The 21,954-nt window shown below is 41.7% G+C and overlaps 1 protein-coding gene across 1 annotated transcript in view; it reads left to right on the top strand.

Moving 5' to 3' along the window:
• arvcfa (ARVCF delta catenin family member a) overlaps positions 1 to 21,954 on the top strand; it is a 49,820-nt gene that overhangs the window by 10,048 nt on the left and 17,818 nt on the right. Inside the window, exons 2-9 of the mRNA XM_056467133.1 lie at positions 1,244 to 1,357; positions 2,429 to 2,536; positions 6,620 to 7,466; positions 13,733 to 13,916; positions 17,112 to 17,229; positions 18,772 to 18,937; positions 19,706 to 19,723; positions 20,332 to 20,403. Of these exons, the coding sequence (XP_056323108.1) occupies positions 1,244 to 1,357; positions 2,429 to 2,536; positions 6,620 to 7,466; positions 13,733 to 13,916; positions 17,112 to 17,229; positions 18,772 to 18,937; positions 19,706 to 19,723; positions 20,332 to 20,403 (1,627 nt within the window). The remainder of the gene's footprint in view (positions 1 to 1,243; positions 1,358 to 2,428; positions 2,537 to 6,619; positions 7,467 to 13,732; positions 13,917 to 17,111; positions 17,230 to 18,771; positions 18,938 to 19,705; positions 19,724 to 20,331; positions 20,404 to 21,954) is intronic.

Here is a 21,954-nt window from a genome sequence, read left to right as displayed (position 1 = left end):
GCGCAAAAGTGTTTGAGCCCTAAACCTAATAACTGGTTGGCCCACACTTTTACCTGTGTATTTTAATATCACTACTTAAATAAATGATTTAAAAACTAAGCTAATAAACATAAATAAATAAATTTTTCTAGGGAAATGTTATATCGTAAGGAATATCACTTTTGTAATAACAACAACAATATCACATATTGCATATTTTCCCAGTATTGTGTTACAGCACTGTGGAAGAGTTTTGGCCCACTCATCTTTGCCGAATTGTTGTAATTCAGCCACATTGGAGTGTTTTCGGGCATGAACCGCCTTTACAAGGTCATGCCACAGCATCTTAATTGGATTCAGGTCAGGACTTTGACTAGGCCACTACATAGCCCTGTGTGAAAAAGTGTTTACCCCCTAAACCTAATAACTCATTGGCCCACACTTTTACCTGTGTATTTTAATACCACTACATAAATAAAGTTTAAAAATATAGCTAATAAAAATAGCATTTTCTAGGGAATGTTATATTGTAAGGAATATCACTTTTGTAATAACAACAACAACAACAACAACAACAACACATATTGCATATTTTCCCAATTTTGTGTTACAGCGCTGTGGAGAAGTTTTGGCCCACTCATCTTTGCCGAATTGTTATAATTCAGCCACATTGGGTTTTTGAGCATGAATCGTCTTTTTAAGGTCATGCCACAGCATCTCAATTGGATTCAGATCGGGGCTTTGACTAGGCCACTACAGAGCCCTGTGTGAAAAAGTGTTTACCCATAAACCTGGTTGGGCCACCCTTAGCAGCAGTAACTGCAATCAGTGTGTATGTGTGTGTGTGTGTGTGTGTGTGTGTGTGTGTGTGTGTGTGTGTGTGTGTGTGTGTGTGTGTGTGTGTGTGTGTGTGTGTGTGTTGTGTTTACGAAGCTGTGCTCATATATAATTCAGCCCTGCTCTGGAAGGAAGTTCTGCTTATGTTTCTTCAGAGTGTTTGCAAGTTGCTGGGTTGAGAATAATTAAGTGAAATTGCCCCGAGGTGAAATATAACCAATATACACACACACACACACGCACACACACACACACACACACACACAAACGGCAGTGTTTGATCAGAGGTCTGTGTGTGATCTGATGATGCTGTTTTATGTGTTGATCAGGACGCTGTAGTGAGCCAGTGCTGGTTAAAGCTGGAGGACCCGCGTGATTCAGGCTTCTCTGTGTTTTCTTCTCTGTTCTCTTTCCTTTAATGCAAAAGAAACCGGACCCAGAGGAGCCGCCGACCCAACCCTCGTCTCCAGATAACCCAGAGCAGGAGATTGTTCAGGAGACGGCGGATCCTCCGTCTTCAGATGCTGTTGCAGAGACACATGTAGGTGGTGATTTCTCCGAGCTGGCATCTAATTAGTGTTATTATATAAAACCTTTGCTTCATTACTGGATGGCATCATTAGATTAGGCATTTCAAAAGGATTTGGATCTTTAAATAATCTAGATTTGCAGGGAAAATGTGATTATCTTGGCATGTGCTTAAATGAAGCATTCATAATACACTCACCGGCCACTTTATTAGGTACACCTGTCCAACTGTTCGTTAATGCAAATTTCTAATCAGCCAATCGCATGGCAGAAGCTCAATGCATTTAGGCATGTAAACATGGTCAAGACGATCTGCTGCAGTTCAAAGCGAGCATCAGAATGGGGAAGAAAGGGGATTTAAGAGACTTTGAACGTGGCATGGTTGTTGCTGCCAGACGGGCTGCTCTGAGTATTTCAGAAACTGTTGATCCACTGGGATTTTCACGCACAACCATCTCTAGGGTTTACAGAGAATGGTCCGACAAAGAGGAAATATCCAGTGAGCGGCAGTTCTGTGGGCGCAAATGCCTTGTTGATGCCAGAGGTCAGAGGAGAATGGCCAGACTGGTTCCAGCTGATAGAAAGGCAACAGTAACTCAAATAAGCACTCGTTACAACCGAGGTCTGCAGAAGAGCATCTCTGAACACACAACACGTCCAACCTTGAGGCGGATGGGCTACAGCAGCAGAAGACCACACCGGGTGCCACTCCTGTCAGCTAAGAACAGGAAACTGAGGCTACAATTCACACAGGCTCACCAAAACTGGACAATAGAAGATTGGAGAAACGTTGCCTGGTCTGATAAGTCTCCGTTTATGCTGCCACATTCGGATGGTTGGCTCAAAATTTGGCATCAACAACATATTAGCAGAGCAGAGATCAACATCCCATAATGCAATTCACCACCGCATATAAACACAAAATACGCAAAATTTGGAAACGCAGTTGCATTAACGAAACAAACTAAAACTAAACTGAAATTTACTTTAAATAGTATCAAAATAAAAATGAGCAGATTTTAAAATGCAAAGCTGTAATAATGTTGGTTGTGTGTGTGTTTGTCTGTGTGTGTGTGTTGTGCAGACGGAGAGCTCAGGCATCGGCACAGAGAAGTCATCCAGTCCTGACAGCGAGTCGAACCCGCTCAGCTCCAGCAGCTCCAATGAACAGGTCATTCCCAGCGTCCTGAAGGTGAATGATACACACACACTCACACACACACACACACACACAACACTCATATAGTACTGAACGATACGCACATGTATTAAGATACATTTATATATTTTGACTTTATATTTTGAGCTAAATCAGTGTTTCTGGAAATGGTCGTGTTCTGAATACAATCCTCTGGTACAGTGCTGTGATTGGCACACACTTGAATCAGCGACCTTCTTGCTGTGAGGCCACAGTGCTAACCACTGAGCCACCGTGCTGCCTTAAGAGACATTATTCACATTATATTAAGCCATACAAGTCTTGATACCCCCTGTAAGGGGCACACCCATGGCTGCTCCATTGGTTGACACACTGCATACTAGGGCAGCGACCCCAAATTAACAATGCCAGTGACTCACGAGACTAGTAGGCACAGTGTTTACACAGTGCTTAACAATATTAACATCTATTCTTGATTTAATTTTGGCGACTGCCACTCGGAGATCATCCTCCATGTTCATTCGTGGCCTGTATTCATTTTATTTTTTTTTGTATAATATATTTATTACACAATTACAGAATAATAATCATGAAGGCACAGCAAACTTTTTACCCCCGATTCTCCCTCCCAACAACCCATTCCTTTAAAAAAATATTAATAATAATAATAATAAATAAATAAATAAATAAAAATAAATAAACAAATAAATAAATATAATAAAAAAAGAGAGAGAAAAAAAAGGGGGATATGTTTAAATCAGGTAGAGAGTGTTTCCTGAGTGTGTTTAGACCATGATACTTCCCATATTCCTAAGCTTGTTCTTGTTGTAGTAGACTGTCAACATTTACATTGTACTTTAGAAAGTTATTAAAAGGTCTCCAGATATCTTCAAATACATTTTGTTTCTTTTTCACAATGTACGTGATCTTTTCCATTGACATATGCAATGCCATTTCTTTAATCCATTTTCCTATTCTAGGTTCATTTATATTTTTCCAATTAAGAGCAATAATACGTTTAGCTTGTAAAATACACGTTTATGAATCTGACCTCTTTGCTTTGTAAGAGAGGGCTGACAGGAAATATACCCAGGCTAAAAATCTTAGGATTTAATGGTAATTTCTTTGATAAAATTTGGTCAATTATTTCAATAACACCTTGCCAAACGGGTTTCACTTTCACACATTCCCAAATACAGTGATAAAGTGTTCCTCTTACCTCATTGCACTTTATACAGGTTTCTGGAATATTATCGTTAAACTTGTGCAATATAGCAGGAGTTATGTATGTTCGCATTAACCATTTGTACTGTACGAGTTTCAGGCTACTATTGACTGTTTGTATCTGAGCTTTCCTACATGCCTCATTCCAATCCTCTAGAGATATTTCATCTTCTATATCAGGCATGTCCAAGCTCGGTCCTGGAGGGCCGGTGTCCTGCAAAGTTTAGTTCCAACCCCAATCAGACACACCTGGGCTAGCTAATCAAGCACTTATTAGGCTTTCTAGAAACATCCGTGCAGGTGTGTTGAGGCAAGTTGGAGCTAAAATCTGCAGGACACCGGCCCTCCAGGACCGAGTTTGGACACCCCTGTTCTATATCTTCTTTCCATAACTTTAGTTCTGATTCTGAGGATTCGTTAGAGCCAAATACGAACAATCTGTACAAAGAGGAAATTAAACCTTTATCATAACAGTGTCCTAGGATTGCTGCCTCTAATGAGGAAATGTTAGGAATATCTTATTAATTTTTAATGTACCTAAGTGATGTAAAAGTGTCAGAGAGTTTAATCTGGTATATTAAATAACGCTGTTGTCATGTGGTTAATCTAATCTAAACACCTCAAGTTTTGCAAAACTTACTATTTCCATCTTCTGTAGGTTATGGGTAAAATATGCTAATTTTAATAGTTTATTCAAATTTGTATTATTTATTTAAAACTCCAAGTAACACATAGATGCACTTATTGTCCTAGAACCCCTCCCCCTTGAGGTACCTCTGCTCTAGGCAAGGGCTGGAGTGGGACTCCTTTTCAGCCCTGGAGTTTCAAGCCTTAGACCGACCCACCTCAATTCACGACTGACTATATTAAAATAAGGTCATTTCCAATTCAGTTTCTAATGACACTATCGTCTTATATCAAGGAAACAGCTGCTTTAGAACGTCAAATGTTTTTCATACAAATGAGAACATTAAAGGGTAGCTAAATCTCCAACACTATTCTTTAAAACATCACAATAGCCGCATTTCCACTATCGGGCCAGTGCGAGCCAGGGCTTTAATCGGGCCAGGCCGGGCCAATAGCCCGGGAGGTTGAGAAATGAGGCCGAAATCATGTCGCTTTTCCACTGTCGGGCTAGTTGCTCGCAGCGCGTCACGCAAACACCGCCCCCAGAACGTCCCCCGAATCAAACGTCACACAACCCGTCACACAACCCGCCCACTTCAGCGGGAACAAAAAACTCAAATTATAACCACAAACACAACCTGGCATCACTACGAGAGCTGGAAGATGGAGAACACCGAAGCGATTGCTTTTTTACTGTTTGTGGTCTGTTGGTGTAAGGCCAGACAGCGATCCCTGGATAAGGACATTCGAGTTTGGCGGCATTTACTTCGAACAAAGATATCCTTTTTTCTTCTTCTTAGTGAGTTGATCAAGCGCGATAGCAAAACAAATGTAAGGGAAAGCATCTTGTCTCCTCTTTACCTGACAGGAAAACTCCGCCTTTGTACGTAACCCCGCCCCGAAGCCCCAGTTGGCCCTCCTTGGCCCAAGGTATTCGGCGGGCCGAAAAAGCCCGGACGCTGGCCCCAAGGAAGCCCCGCTTTGGCCCGATTACGCCCCGGAAGTGATAGTGGAAACGCGACTGGCCTTGGCTCGCCCTGGCTCGCTCGCTTTAGGCGCGATAGTGGAAACGCGGCTAATGTCCTTTCCTGCAATATCTGAATATATATTCTGTGCAAAATTCTTCATGGATATCCAGTCTTTTGTAACGGTGATCGCGCAAAAAATACAAATAAAATATTTACATCTACATAAGTGACCCAAACAGTATTATATGTCTTGGCACTAAAAAAATACAATTATTCAGGTGAGGTTCGAACACGGGTCGACTGCACCATAACACAACATGCTGACCACTGGACCATGACCAACTGGAGTTATGTCAGATTTATTAATGTAGTGAATCAGCTAATGTTTATTGAGGAGGTGTAATGTTCGTTAATATTAATTATTCGAAGTCTTATTTTCACCAAGGTGGCGCTGTTTGGGGTTGAATGACCTGCAGGCAGCATTTTGCTCAGAGGGCTGCGAGAAAATAAAAAGAGCGAGGCTGCAGCAAAATAATGAATAAAAAGAGTGAGGCTATGGTCAAATAAATAAATAAAGTGCGACTGCTGAAAGTGCAAGGAGCTAGGGACACCGGCCCTCGCGGCCAAAAAACGGACCGGCCCACTGGGAATTCTCCCGGTCTTCCCGATTAGCCAATCCGGGCCTGCTCTAGGCTATATCAAAGACTATAAAATACACAAGACAAGTCACTCGTATAGTTTTGAATGGGATAAAAGTGTAACAGTCAATATGGCGAATTAAGCCCCGCCTTCTGAAAAGGAGCCAATCAGCGATCGCTATAGACCAGGGGTGTCCAAACTCGGTCCTGGAGGGCCGGTGTCCTGCAGATTTTAGCTCCAACTTGCCTCAACACACCTGCACGGATGTTTCTAGAAAGCCTAGTAAGTGCTTGATTAGCTAGCCCAGGTGTGTCTGATTGGGGTTGGAACTAAACTTTGCAGGACACCGGCCCTCCAGGACCGAGCTTGGACATGCCTGCTATAGACTGACGATTCTTGGGCAGAGGGACCAGATGTGAGTTTTTTAAGATTTTACGTGATTCAGACGTTTAGAAATGAAACTAAAGAGACAGTTGTTGTTTATTCCTATTATTCCTGATACAAAATTTATCATAAGCTGAATCATAAACAGTTTTGAAGAATTTGTTGTTTCAAAGAGATGTTTCAAAGATGGCCGCAGAGTGAAATGACTTGCCTTCAAGGAACTTTGGCTACACGGCACGCGCTGATCTCTGTGTTTTTCTTTCTCCATCTACAGGAGAGTTCATGTGAAGAGTTGGACGACTCTCAGACATCATGTCCAGATGATCAGTGTGTAAATCAAGCAGAAGCTCCTGATGGATCTCCGGAAACGGAGGATCTTCCTCCTCATCCAGAACCCAGCGTGACCTCTGACCCTGCAAAAGAAGATCCCAAGGACCCGCTGGCTCTCTACAGTACGCTACCAGCTCACAGCATGTCTCTGCTGCACGGATTAACCTACCATCCATCCTTTCCCACCAGGAACTATATACCAGAGAACTGCTACACGCTCCCGCTGCACCGGGACAGCTTTCCGAACCGGAAAGCGGAGCAGGACGGTGTTGATCTTCGCTCCGGAGTCTCCGCAGTCAGCCATCCTGTCCATCACATCAGACCGACTCTGGATCTGTCAGCAGATGATCACCTGGCACCGCTGCAGCACGCGTATTTCCAAGACCTCTACCGGACGCTCATCCCTCAGAAACGCGCCAGCATGGTCAGCCTGGACACCATCCGGAAGGACCCGCGCTGGAGGGACCCAAACCTGCGGGAGGTCATCGCCATGCTGAGCCACCCTATGGACCCGGTGAAGTCTAACGCCGCCGCGTACCTGCAGCACCTCTGTTACGAGAACGATAAAGTCAAGCAGGACGTCCGGCAGCTGCGCGGGATCCCCGTCCTGGTGGGGCTCCTGGATCACCCCAAACCCGAGGTGCACCGTAAGGCCTGCGGAGCGCTCCGAAACATCTCCTTCGGCAGAGACAACTTCAACAAGGTGGCGATCAAGAACTCGGAAGGCATCCCGGCGCTGCTGCGGCTGCTGAGGAAGTCCAATGACGTGGAGGTCCGAGAGCTGGTCACAGGTAAACACACCATTACGCCAGCCCACTGGTTACTTTATACACTGCAGAAAATGGGGGTTCCACACAATTGATTTGTGTCGGGACAACATGATGGTATTAAAGGGCTCATATTTGACCCCTTTTACAAGATGTTTGGTGTTTCCAGAATGTGTCTGTATAATTTCAGCTCAAAATACCCATCAGATTAGTTATTATACAGGGTGGGCCATTTATATGGATATACCTTAATAAAATGGGAATGGTTGGTGAAATTAACATCCCGTTTGTGGGACATTAGTATATGTGAGGGGGCTCATGAAAGAATAAAGTTACATTAAATCCAAGCACACCATTGTTTTTCTTGTGGAATTCCCAATAAGTTTGATGTGTCACATGACCCTCTTCCTATTGAAAAAAATAAATGTTGGATCCAAGATGGCCGACTTCAAAATGGCCACCATGGTCACCACCCATCTTGAAAAGTTTGCCCCCTCATATATACAAATGTGCCACAAACAGGACGTTAATATCATCAACCATTCCCATTTTATTAAGGTGTATCCATATAAATGGCCCACCCTGTACAATGCAGAATACACGAGTTCTAGTTACACATTACAGAGAATCTAAGTATATATAGTTCTTTCAGGTTAGAGGGTCTCCTTGCCATCACCCTGATCTTTAGCTCCTCCACAGATTCTCAATGGGGTTTAAGAGTGCACCCACACTATGCTATCATGGTGTTTCCCGGTTCATTTGACAAGTGTGAGTGCTCCGAATAGTGCCCAGGTGTGGTTCAGTTGGCCGGCCCTGGCATACCTACCAACAATCAGATCATAAAATCTGGGAGATTTTATCCGGGGGAGTCCGTGAAGTGAAAAGTGCCTGGGGGTGGGGGTTGGCGAAGTGATGATGGGGGGTGGGGGCGGTGGGGGATGGGGGGGGGGTGCACGCGAACTGAAGAGCGGAAGCGGGTATAAAGATGGTTGCGTGTTGGGTTCGGTGCGCATGGGGGGGGGGGGTAGTTTTCCGGGAGACATAACAATTTGGGAGATGAGCGGGAGATGGGTCTGAAATACGGGAGACTGTCTGGAAAAACGGGAGATATGGGCCCTGGCCCGATTGGAAGAGGTGTGCCAGAGTGCGGTTCGGTTGGGCTTTGGTGTGGTGCGCTTGTAGTGTGAGTGCAAAGTGCGCCTGTACCGAAACTGGAGACGCATCGTCACTTTGAAGCGACTGTTTCATATGGAGTTATTAATCATTCTTACTGTTGCATTCAGTATGTCGAGTTTTGACTCTGAGAAGATACATAAAACCAAAACAAACGTACTAAAACATGGAAAATATGCACAATAACTACTTTTAATAAGGAACAAATACGGCTGCATGGTGGCTCAGTGCAAGAAGGTTGCTGGTTTGAGTCCCAACTGGGCCAGTTGGCGTTTCTGTGTGGAGTTTGCATGTTCTCCCCGTGTAGGCGTGGGTTTCCTCCACAGTCCAAACACATGCTCTATAGGGGAATTGATGAACTAAATTGGCTGTAGTGTATGAGTATATGTGTGTGAATGAGTGTGTATGGGTGTTTCCCAGTACTGGGTTGCAGCTGGAAGGGCATCCGCTGCTTAAAACAGATGCTGGAATAGTTGGCGGTTCATTCCGCTGTGGCGAAGCTTGATAAATAAGGGACTAAGCTGAAGGAAAATGAATGAATGAACTTTACAAATACTCTCAAAGTATGCACAGTCTGTTGATTTAATTTTCAGATGAGATATAAACACAAACTACAACCAGCTACAGGTGTCAGAATATTAGTTAACTTATTTATAAAGTTGCATCAGTGTCAAAAAAAAGAAATCTATCCCGTCTCCACTTTGGGGATTGAGTTTTTTCTGATAAACCCGTGAACACCGCAGTCTTATTGGTGAAGCATTGCAGCATAAACTACACAGATCACTGATTTCATCTCAAAGTGAACGTTCACGCAAAGCTCATTAAATTCACTCATTAATGAGAAGTTGCTGATCAGACGCAGAATGCTTTTAGATGGAAAATAGGAAGCTGTGACTTTTATTAAATAACGATTCTTCTGGGGATCCAGAATGTGTAAATATTATGCAGATTTGAGAGCAAATATGAGAGATAAACAGAGATTATAATGAACCGCATCCATCATAATGAACTGTGCAGTTAAAGATTAAAGGTCAAAGTGTTACTGTTACCGACTCTGTCCCAGTCATTCCCCTCACTGGCCAGCAGAGGTCACCATCCCCGGACTTTTAAGCATTACATCATCCATCTAAACTGATTGTGCACACACCTGAACTGAATCTAGTTAACGACCCACGCTTCCTATATAAGCCACACTCAAACACCAGTTCATTGCGAAGTCTTGTTTAGCCCCGGCCAGCATTACTGAGCGGTCTTTCCTGTCTGATCTTCTGAGAATAACCCCGGACTGTTTCTGACTCTGAGTTGACTTCTGCCTGCCCACGACCCTTGCTTTATACACGGACTCTGAACCACGCTGCCTGCCCTCGACCCAAGCCTGTCTAACGGATTCTGAACCACTCCGCCTGCCACTAATCTATGCCTGGTAAATCACTCTGTGTCTGTCAGCCGCCAGCCCCAAGACCATTATTGATTACTGTTGATGTGTGTTCACACTTTAGTGCGTATTGGATGTTTGTGTTTGACTGTGACTAATAAATACTGCATAATGGATCCTTCCGTGCCAGTCTCCTCGTTACAGTTACCCTTTATGTGAAATTTTCATGTTTTCATTTGTCATGCTTATGTTTATTGCATTATAACTTTACACTTCTGCTTTTTTTTTTTTTTTTTTTTTTTTTTTTTTTGATGTGTAAAATGTAAACAGTTTGAATTAAAGGGCACCTATTTTACCCTGTCTGTCTTTCAGCTCAAAACACCCATCAGATTATTTATTACACCTCTCTGAATCTGGAAAATTTGAGCTGTTAACACATTGGGCCTTATCATACACCCGGCGCAAGGCGCGACGCAATAGTTGCTTGCTAGTTTCAGCTCGGCGCAAGAGTCGTTTTGAAGTTTTGCTGCGCGCTGTTTAAATAGCAAATGCATTTGCGTTCATATGTGCGCCCATAGGTGTTCCGATCTAAAAAAGGAGGTGTGTTGAGGCGCATTGCTGGTGCGTTGCTATTTTGAGGAACTATAATAGACGGTTCAATAGATCAGATCAAAGCTGGTCTATTGTCCAGCGCAGAGCGTGTTAGTTATGCGCCTCGCTTACACATTGCTGAATACACACAGGATGTACAGCAATACGCAAATATCTTTACAAATGAAAAAGAATTTAAATATTAAGGATATATATATATATAGGATATAATAAGGATATGTAGCCTATAGGATATAAAGGATTAAAATATTACAAAACATATTATTTTCTAGCCTACATAAATATAAAAACTATACTTCCTTCATCTCGGGGGGCTTTTTCAGTTTATTCATAACAATTTGCTTTTGTATAATGTTATTATTATTAGCGATATTATTCATTATATGCATATTTATATTTTTTTTAATAAACACAAGCTTCGATTTGCCCACCTGTCAGGTTTTGGACCATATGGGGCACAGCATGTGTATTAGGATATAACTCAGTTGTTTGAACACACTTTATTATTATTGTTCATTTATTCGTTTGCTGGAAATTAGAACTGAATAGTTTTGAAACAAATCTTTGCGCTTAACAAACTACATTAATTATTTATAGGCTAATAGATGTCTGTGCGTACAAGGTTTTCCTATCCACGAGAGCGAAAGTGAAAGTAAAAAATGAGGAGGCTCATCTCTCATTCTCACGCTGTGATGTAAACAATAAATCCGTCATGTAAATAGCAAATGCGCTATGGCGTGACGCAACTGACTCTTAAAAGGAATGGGAGATGAGACTCTGAGTGGTTTATTCTCAAAACACACCCATAACTCATTAAGAAAATAAGCTCAACCCTGTTAGACCATGCGCTACGGCGCAAAGCGGATTTTTCCATCCTTAAATTACCGAAAGTGGATTCCGACATGCCCTAATTGCGTTTGCGCACTGCAGTTTGCACTCTGCGCATGGATCTTTCGGCCAAAGAGATCTCTCGGTATTTCTCTGATGGGTGTAGCCTTCTCATGCTGCGTCTCACGTAGATAAACAGCACAGTGACAGACAAGAAGGAAGCAGATCTCCCTTACTATAGTAAAAACTTTCCCAATGATTATTTGATGTATTTGTTGTGGAGTTAATTCAAGCCTTTCTGCAACGATGAATCACTCACAATGTTGTTATAAAGTGACAGGATACAGGTTAATCTCCACTGCTGTATGAATATCTGTTATGTTAATGTAGAAAATAAACCTGATTAAACATCTACGATCGGTCTGCTTTTGTAATTGTGCTGCGGCTGTGGTGATAAATTACAGAGATTTTACTGTCTTTTACGGTGGCCGGGAAGTGCAAAACAATATTACAAAGTCTGAAACACTTTTACAAAGCTCGAGACAAAAATACATTTTGAAAAACATTTTTACCAATCATAAGACACAATTACATAGGAAAAACAAATTTACCAAGGACCAAACAAATTTACATTTCAGAAAAAAATTAACAAAACGCAAAACACTTTTACAAGTCCCGAAACAAATTTACAATTACAGATTCCTTACAGAAAGGGAATGTCCCACACACCGGAAGTGACGTGGAACGTACAACGGGAGTGAGACGGGGAAAAGTGTTGGTGGTGAGCGCGGTAAATTCGTACTGTGGAATACGTGTATATAAAGTCTATGGTGACCGAACATGGACTGCGGTCGAGGGATGTTTTGCGGCAAACACATGAGCAGCTTAACGCGGTTTTGCTTTATGTGTGGTCGGTCCTTGGAGTTTATAAAGGACGCAGACCAGACGGAAACACCAGCTGCATCTCTCCATCAATGTGTTCAATATTTTAGGGCCACTTGTACGCTGTAATTGTGGACATTATGTCAAGTGTACACGGTGTAAACATCTGCTTGAGAACTCTTAACAGTAAACTGAATGAAGCCGGTGTTACGGTTTAACTGGTGTCCGTGTTAACTGGTGATGTAAGCTAGTCACTTTTTCACAGCAACAAAACATGCCCAAACCAAATAAAGATTCTTATTACTGGGTGTCAGTGTAAACATTATTGATATTTCTGTAGCAGAACAGTATATAACCAAAATTAATGTAAATAAATAATTATAATTGACATGTCATCAACGGGATTCGAACCCAAGTCAAAAGGTTCAACGTAGATATCAACCGATCTATCTAACTGAGCTATCCAGGTCTACATCAAGAGGTTGGGTTCGATATCTTTATCAGTCAACATATGTCATGCTGTGATTGTTTCCATGTACTTGCGTTTACATGTTTCTACATACTCTCACGCTGATATTTTCTCAGAATAGCTCTAAATGACAAAACCATGTTTTATCGCAGTTGATAAAACCATGATTTTTATAGTTGTAGACGTGTTAACCTGTGTCCACAAAGTCACACACGAGCTGATATTTTCCGGTGTGTGGTACATACTACGTCACTTCCGGTGTGTGGGACATTCCCTTTCCGTAAGGAATCTGTAATTGTAAATTTGTTTCGGGACTTGTAAAAGTGTTTTGCGTTTTGTTAATTTTTTTCTGAAATGTAAATTTGTTTCGTCCTTGGTAAATTTGTTTTTCCTATGTAATTGTGTCTTATGATTGGTAAAAATGTTTTTCAAAATGTATTTTTGTCTCGAGCTTTGTAAAAGTGTTTCAGACTTTGTAATATTGTTTTGCACTTTCCGGCCACCGTAGTCTTTATTACAAGCATGCTCTGTTTTATTAACGTTTTAATCTTGTGAAACTCATTCTTGAGCTGCTGATGATCACAGAGCGCTGAACAGATCTTTTAATCCCAGTTGCTTTGCGCACATGCTGTCTTATTGATATGATTATACATGTTACTATGTAGATATGTTAAAATGCGGCTGTCAATTAATTCGGTGGGCGGGGAAACCGCACTCCTATGTCACGTTGCGGTCGGCCTCAAAATGCGAGGGATTTAGATCCTATTTTAACTTCAGGAAATTTGATAAAAGAGGCTTACTGTGTTTCCATCACTCCAGTAAGACCGTGGACACACTATACTACACACACCTCTGTCCAAACAGCGCACAGACGTTGATTTTCATCATAGCTGCCCTTTAAAGTTGGCTAATAAAATTCTCTCCGTCTCCATCTGTCTGGTGTCTGTTCAGGAACGCTGTGGAATCTGTCGTCTCACGAGCCGCTGAAGATGATGGTCATTAATCACGGCTTGCAGACGCTGACGGACGAGATCATCATCCCACATTCGGGTTTAAGAGGTGACCCCAATGATCCATCTCGTCCCGGAGACCCCGAGTGGAACACCGTCTTCAAAAACACGTCTGGATGCCTAAGGTTCGGTCAGCACACATGAGAGGATGATGTGTTTAAAGGGAACCCTGGGTACCAACACTCGTATGCCTTTAATGCAGTGTTTCCCAACCCTGTTCCTGAAAGCTCACCAACAGTCCACATTTCTAAACCTCTTACAGATCAAACACACCTGAATCAAGTCATTAGGACTCCAAAACCTGAAGTTAACTGGTCAGATAAGGGAGACATCCAAAATATGTGCCACAATATAGTCACTTGACCTGGGTGTTTTAAATCACTTTAGTCACTTGACCTGGTCTTTCGAATCACTTTACTCACTTGACCTGGGTGTTTTGAATCACTTTAGTCACTTGATCTGGGTGTTTTGAATCACTTTAGTCACTTGACCTGGGTGTTTTGAATCACTTTAGTCACTTGATCTGGGTGTTTTGAATCACTTTAGTCACTTGACCTGGGTGTTTTGAATCACTTTAGTCACTTGACCTGGGTGTTTTGAATCACTTTAGTCACTTGACCTGGTCTTTCGAATCACTTTAGTCACATGACCTGGGTGTTTTGAATCACTTTAGTCACTTGACCTGGGTGTTTTGAATCACTTTAGTCACTTGACCTGGGTGTTTTGAATCAATTTAGTCCTTTGACCTGGGTGTTTTGAATCACTTTGGTCACTTGACATGGGTGTTTTGAATCACTTTAGTCACATGACCTGGGTGTTTTGAATCACTTTAGTCACTTGACCTGGGTGTTTTGAATCACTTTAGTCACTTGACCTGGGTGTTTTGAATCACTTTAGTCACTTGACCTGGGTGTTTTGAATCACTTAGTCACTTGACTTGGGTGTTTTGAATCACTTTAGTCACTTGACCTGGGTGTTTTGAATCACTTTAGTCACTTGACCTGGGTGTTTTGAATCAATTTAGTCCTTTGACCTGGGTGTTTTGAATCACTTTAGTCACGTGACCTGGGTGTTTTGAATCACTTTAGTCACTTGACCTGGTCTTTCGAATCACTTTAGTCACTTGATCTGGGTGTTTTGAATCACTTTAGTCACGTGACCTGGGTGTTTTGAATCACCGTAGTCACGTGACCTGGGTGTTTTGAATCACTTTAGTCACGTGACCTGGGTGTTTTGAATCACTTTAGTCACTTGACCTGGGTGTTTTGAATCACTTTAGTCACTTGACCTGGGTGTTTTGAATCACTTTAGTCACTTGATCTGGTGTTTCGAATCACTTTAGTCACTTGATCTAGGTGTTTTGAATCACTTTAGTCACTTGACCTGGGTGTTTTGAATCACTTTAGTCACTTGACCTGGGTGTTTTGAATCACTTTAGTCACTTGACCTGGGTGTTTTGAATCACTTTAGTCACTTGACCTGGGTGTTTTGAATCACTTTAGTCACTTGACCTGGGTGTTTTGAATCACTTTAGTCACTTGACCTGGGTGTTTTGAATCACTTTAGTCACTTGACCTGGGTGTTTTGAATCACTTTAGTCACTTGACCTGGGTGTTTTGAATCACTTTAGTCACGTGACCTGGGTGTTTTGAATCACTTTAGTCACTTGACCTGGGTGTTTTGAATCACTTTAGTCACTTGACCTGGGTGTTTTGAATCACTTTAGTCACTTGACTTGGGTGTTTTGAATCACTTTAGTCACTTGAACTGGGTGTTTTGAATCACTTTAGTCACTTGACCTGGGTGTTTTGAATCAATTTAGTCCTTTGACCTGGGTGTTTTGAATCACTTTAGTCACGTGACCTGGGTGTTTTGAATCACTTTAGTCACTTGACCTGGTCTTTCGAATCACTTTAGTCACTTGATCTGGGTGTTTTGAATCACTTAAGTCACGTGACCTGGGTGTTTTGAATCACCGTAGTCACGTGACCTGGGTGTTTTGAATCACTTTAGTCACGTGACCTGGGTGTTTTGAATCACTTTAGTCACTTGACCTGGTCTTTCGAATCACTTTAGTCACTTGACCTGGGTGTTTTGAATCACTTTAGTCACTTGACTTGGGTGTTTTGAATCACTTTAGTCACGTGACCTGGTCTTTCGAATCACTTTAGTCACTTGACCGGGGTGTTTTGAATCCCTTTAGTCACGTGACCTGGTCTTTCGAATCACTTTAGTCACGTGACCTGGGTGTTTTGAATCACCGTAGTCACTTGACCTGGGTGTTTTGAATCACTTTAGTCACGTGACCTGGGTGTTTTGAATCACTTTAGTCACTTGACCTGGTCTTTCGAATCACTTTAGTCACTTGACCTGGGTGTTTTGAATCACTTTAGTCACTTGACCTGGGTGTTTTGAATCACTTTAGTCACTTGACCTGGGTGTTTTGAATCACCGTAGTCACTTGACCTGGGTGTTTTGAATCACTTTAGTCACTTGACCTGGGTGTTTTGAATCACCGTAGTCACTTGACCTGGGTGTTTTGAATCACTTTAGTCACTTGACCTGGGTGTTTTGAATCACTTTAGTCACTTGACCTGGTCTTTTGAATCACTTTAGTCACTTGACGTGGGTGTTTTGAATCACTTTAGTCACTTGACCTGGTCTTTCGAATCACTTTAGTCACTTGACCTGGGTGTTTTGAATCACTTTAGTCACTTGACCTGGGTGTTTTGAATCACTTTAGTCACGTGACCTGGGTGTTTTGAATCACTTTAGTCACTTGACCTGGTCTTTCGAATCAATGTAGTCACTTGATCTGGGTGTTTTGAATCACTTTAGTCACTTGACCTGGGTGATTCAGATCATACTTCAGTGCAGTGTTTTGGATTCCTGGTATGGTTTTGTCTGATTCACTTTTTGTGCTCACAGTTTTTGTCTCCTCCTGTTTTGATCAGTTTTTGCCTCTTGCTTATTTCTGCACACACACTATAATCTGCTGTTTTACTCCACTGAACTCCATATAAAGACAGAAATGCTGACAGGTTAATGCTGACAACTGATGATCAACAGCGAAAATTACAAACTTGACCTCTTCTCAACAGGGTAAACCAGCAACTAGAATGCATGATTATCTGCTGTCATGGCTTTACAATCAATAAACGTGATTATAATGGAGGTCAATGAGGGAAAACAGCACTAACCTCACCAAAGGAGAGTCAATCTGAACAACACACAAGGGTTTAAGGGGCTTTATTGGGATTTCACCGTGACTTTTTTTCACAGACTTTGATATTGATGTCTGACGCTGTGTGTGTTTGCAGAAACGTGAGTTCAGACGGAGCCGAGGCACGGCAGAGACTGCGGGAGTGTGACGGACTGGTGGACGCCCTGCTGCACGCGCTTTATTCTGCCGTCGCTAAAAGAGACATAAATAACAAAGTAAGAGTTTAAATAGAAATCCAGGTCAGGGCACACCTGCACATCAGCTGATCCGCTCACATCTCAGCCCAAAAACAATAAACAATATTTCCCATGTAAAAATAAGTCTTTCTCCCATGAACCAGAAGGAATACAAAACTATCAGCTCATTTAAAGGGATAGTTCAGCCAAAAATGATTATTATTTACTCTTCCTGAAGTTTTTATAATCCTTTAAGGGTTTCTTTCTTCTGTTGAACACTAAAGAAGATATTTTGAAGAATGCTGACTTCCATAGTAGGAAAAACAAAAACTATAAAAGGCAATAGTTACAGGTTCCCAACATTCTTCGAAATATCTTCTTGTGTGTTAACAGAAAGTAAGTGAAGCAGGTTTGGAACAAGTTGAGAGAAAGTAAATGATAGAATTTTCATTTTTGAGTGAACTTTCCCTTTGGAATTGTTCATTCACTCATTTTCCTTCGGCTTAGTCCCTTTTTTAACAGGGGTCACCACAGCGGAATGAACCGCCAACTATTCCAGCATATCTTTTACACATCTGATGCCCTTCCAGCTGCAACCCAGTACTGGGAAATATCCATACACACACACACACACACACACACACACACACACACACTCATACACTACTGCCAGTTTAGCTTACCCAATTCCCCTATAGCGCATGTGTTTGGACTGTGGGGGAAACCGGAGCACCCGGAGGATTAATATGCATTAATGTGCATAATTTGCACAATATGTATGATTTATTCATTGAAATATCAAAAAACACCAGAACAGTGTTGTATAGTTTGTTGACAAATGTTTATAAGAATGTTAAAATCCATACAAATCATCAATTTTATTCAGAGTGTGTGTGTTCATGCTAAATGACGTCACACACCCTTGATTTCTGGTGTGTTTTTCTGTGAATCAGGATCAGCTGTGAGGCTTTAATATGTAGTGTGTTTTATTGGTCTGCACAGAGCAGCATTATAACAGAAGGCTTAATCTGCGTTAAGTCTGATAATCTCCACATAATCACGAGTTGAAGAACAGGAAGTGTTGGACTGTGGCATAATAAAAGCTCTGCTGTTTTTCTGCCGTTCAGCGTTCAGCTCGTTTCTATTCTTTCAGCTTGACTCTGTTCTACCATGATAATAAGTGTTGAAGACCTTACTGTTCTGCATGAAGACCACAACTCCCATGATTCCACATTCAACCACAGATGTATCAAATTACGCCTTTGTTTGTTGTGAATACTCGCCCTCTAGTGGATAAAAATACATACTGCGCCTTTAACAAAGAGTGCATGCATCCAATCACAAACATGTGAATCATCTCGCAACTCTTCAACCGAAATAGACCGAAATCTAAGTTGTTTAACACATGCTGCTTTGTGAACTCAACATCTTCAAAATGAGCTGCGCCTTTAATTATCATAATTTCTAATTCTGCGTGCCAAGAAAGTTTCGCAAAGACATTATTATATAAAAACCAGTTCAAACTATTATTTAAAGCTGCAATAATGTCTCTGTATCTGTGTTTCTCGTGTGTTTCTGCAGTCGGTGGAGAACTGTGTGTGTATCTTGCGTAATCTGTCCTACCATGTGCACAAAGAGGTTCCAGGAGCTGAGAAATTCCACATCCAAGCAGCCAATCACAACGCCAAACCAGCAGGACACCACAAGAAGGACAAGCCGGACTGTTTTGGAGGACGAACAACCAAAGGTTCGACATTTACTGAAACAACATCCAAGATGTTGAGAAGAAAAACAGACATTAGTCTTTATGGGGCCGTTCACAGATCATGTATATATTCCAGACGCACATACACTATACAAAAATCTGTTAATGAAAATGTTTACGGTTTATTTATGGTTGTGAATTCGGCTCTGTCGACTTTTGATATTGAAAATTCAACTCTACAGTAATGAAATACAGTAGTGAAATGATATAAGAAATCATATATAAAGAAATAAGTGTGTAAAATAGCAGAAAATGTGGGTAAGACTTTATTTTGATGGTCCATTTGAGTATTAGTAGACTGTCTGCTTAATATCTGCTGATGCTGCTCCTTCAACAGACATTTAACTGACTAGAAGAAACTTTGCAAGGTCATGTCAACTTACACTAACCCCAACCCAAACAGCCTTACATATTATCTAATGAGAATTAGTTGGCATGTAGATGCATTCATTCATTCGTTCATTTTCTTTTCGGCTTAGTCCCTTTATTAATCTGGGGTCGCCACAGTGGAATGAACCGCCAACTTTAAAAATATTTTAATTTCCCAATATTGTGACTTATCTTCGTGTATCCGTCTATAACATTGTAACAGTTTCCATAGTGAACAGATGAGCTATGTTTGAAATATCTACATGAAAGCAGTGTGCGGTCATGTGTTGACAGTCTTTCCCCTGTTGTGTTATGCTCGTGTGTCTGATGAAGGTTGTGTGTTTTGTGTGTTTCATGGCTGCGGCGCTGGTCTCTCCGCAGAGGAATGGTTCCATCAGTGTAAGTGCAGAATCTTCACACGCTTACCGCAGTTCATTCACACACTCTCAGTTATTCAGCGCTCCCACCTGACGCCCACCGCCTCTCCCACACACACATCAGACTGTGGACAAACAAAACACGTGAAGTTTGACAAGTTGAGATGCTGCTGATGTTGACAAACAGACACCGAGCCGGAGAGAAGAAGCATAAAGAAGAAGAACAGTTTATTTAGGCTGCGTTTACTGACCTTAATCTTGACGTACGAGCGGGCGCATCTTTTTGGTTCCAGACGTCCGCTCTCATTCACTTCTATTGATTTCTAGACATTAAAAAGAGCTTGATGATGCACACTGATATTTTCTGATTATATTATTCTACTTCTTATTTATAGTCATGAACACACTTGTTTGTAGAGCGAGTTAACTGTTTTCTGCCATTCACACTCTCTGGGCATTTACATATTTTGCCAGAGTGATAAAAAATCAAGTCCGGCTGGAATCGGGTCTGCTTAGGACCCTGTGGTAAATGCCCGATCAAAAGCTATTATTTATAATCTGGACAAACAGAACACGGGTGGTTTAACCAGTTAAGACGTTGCTGATGATGGGTTTGCTGTGATTCTTCAGGCAAAAGACACGGAGCCGTAGAGAAGAAGAGCAGCGGTGCGGATCTGCCCAGAAGGAGTCTGCCGATGAGAGGTGCCGTTGTGTTCATTTCAGCATCAATCATCATCTAATCTAAAACACAACAAATACTGCTGGAAAAATAATAAAGAGGTAGAAAAGCATCATAGGAACTATCCGCATGATAAGATAAGTAGAGGCTTAATAAATGGTACTGATAATAAACATTCACAGTTATTTTGGAAAGTTAAGATTGCATTATTAATATCCATATCTAATATCAGACGGCCAGAAAGTGATTCTTCGTTCAAATATACAGTCAAGCCTGACATTGTTCACACCCCTGGCTAATTCGGACTTAAAATTCTCTGTTCAAATGTAAATAAAAGCTGCGAAATGTTTTCGTTTCCACAGTGACGCCTCATGTACATCCTCTTATTATCTTTTGAGAGAAGCCGGTGCCGTTTCCGGTCAAGAAAAAAACAGTTACTGGTTGAATATAAGTAGCTTTGTCAGAATTTGCCAGGGGTATGAATCATTTTGGACTTCTGAGTTTGAGATTGTCCCATATTGTTAGGTACATCTACTTGAACCGGTCCTGATAGCTGACAGCACCACCCTAAAACACTGATAGTACCGCCGTAAATAACTGATCACCCTGCCCTAAAACACTGATAGCCCTGCTGTAAATAAAGGAGCGACCCGCCCTAAAGGACTGATAGCCCAACCCTAAAACACTTATAGCCCTGCCATAAAAGGAAGATAGCCCCACCCTAAAACACTAATAGCACCGCCCAAAAACACTGATAGCCACACCCTAAAAGACAGATCGCAATACCCTAAAAGACTGAGTGCCCTGCCCTGAAGTTCTAATAGCCCCACCCTAAAGGACTGATAGCCCCACCCTAAAACACTGATAGCCATACCCTAAAAGACTGATCGCTCCGCCCTAAACACTGATAGCCCTGCTGTAAATAAAGGATCGACCCGCCCTAAAGGACTGATAGCCCAACCCTAAAACACTTATAGCCCTGCCATAAAAGGAAGATAGCCCCACCCTAAAACACTAATAGCCCCCAAAGCACTAATAGCACTGCCCTAAATGACTGATAGCCCAGTGTATGAACGGACGTCTCGCTCTTTGAGTTCTGCTCCTTTGTTTTGGATGATGGTGAAGCATCAGGAGAGGTGTTGTAAAAGATGATGAACATTAAAGCTCGTTCTCCTGTGTGTGTGTGTGTGTGTGTGTGTTTGTTGGTATGCTGCAGTGTGTGAACGTCACATTCAGAGCAGATCACTGTGTGCTTAAAGACCAGACGATTGTAATGTCATGTATTTGGGTCACCGAGTCTGAGGATGACAATATCAGCAAGGCGTACTGTGATTTGTGTGTGTGTGTGTGTGTGTGTGTGTGTGTGTGTGTATACATGACATTTTATCTCAACAGCTCAAACACTGAAAAAATGATTAATTGTGGATTTACTAAATCTTTTTAAGGTAAGTGGCTGCAAACAACTAATATGAGCTGAATTTAAACAAACAAATGAAGTTGAACAGTACTACATTTGATGTGTTGTTTGCGACCACTTTCCTTAAAAAGATTTGGTAAATCCACAATTAATCATT

The sequence above is a fragment of the Danio aesculapii genome, chromosome 10 (assembly GCF_903798145.1).
Source record: "Danio aesculapii chromosome 10, fDanAes4.1, whole genome shotgun sequence".
Taxonomy (NCBI): domain Eukaryota; kingdom Metazoa; phylum Chordata; class Actinopteri; order Cypriniformes; family Danionidae; genus Danio; species Danio aesculapii.
Note: the sequence above shows the minus strand (reverse complement) of the source record. Positions and strands in the feature narration are given on the sequence as shown.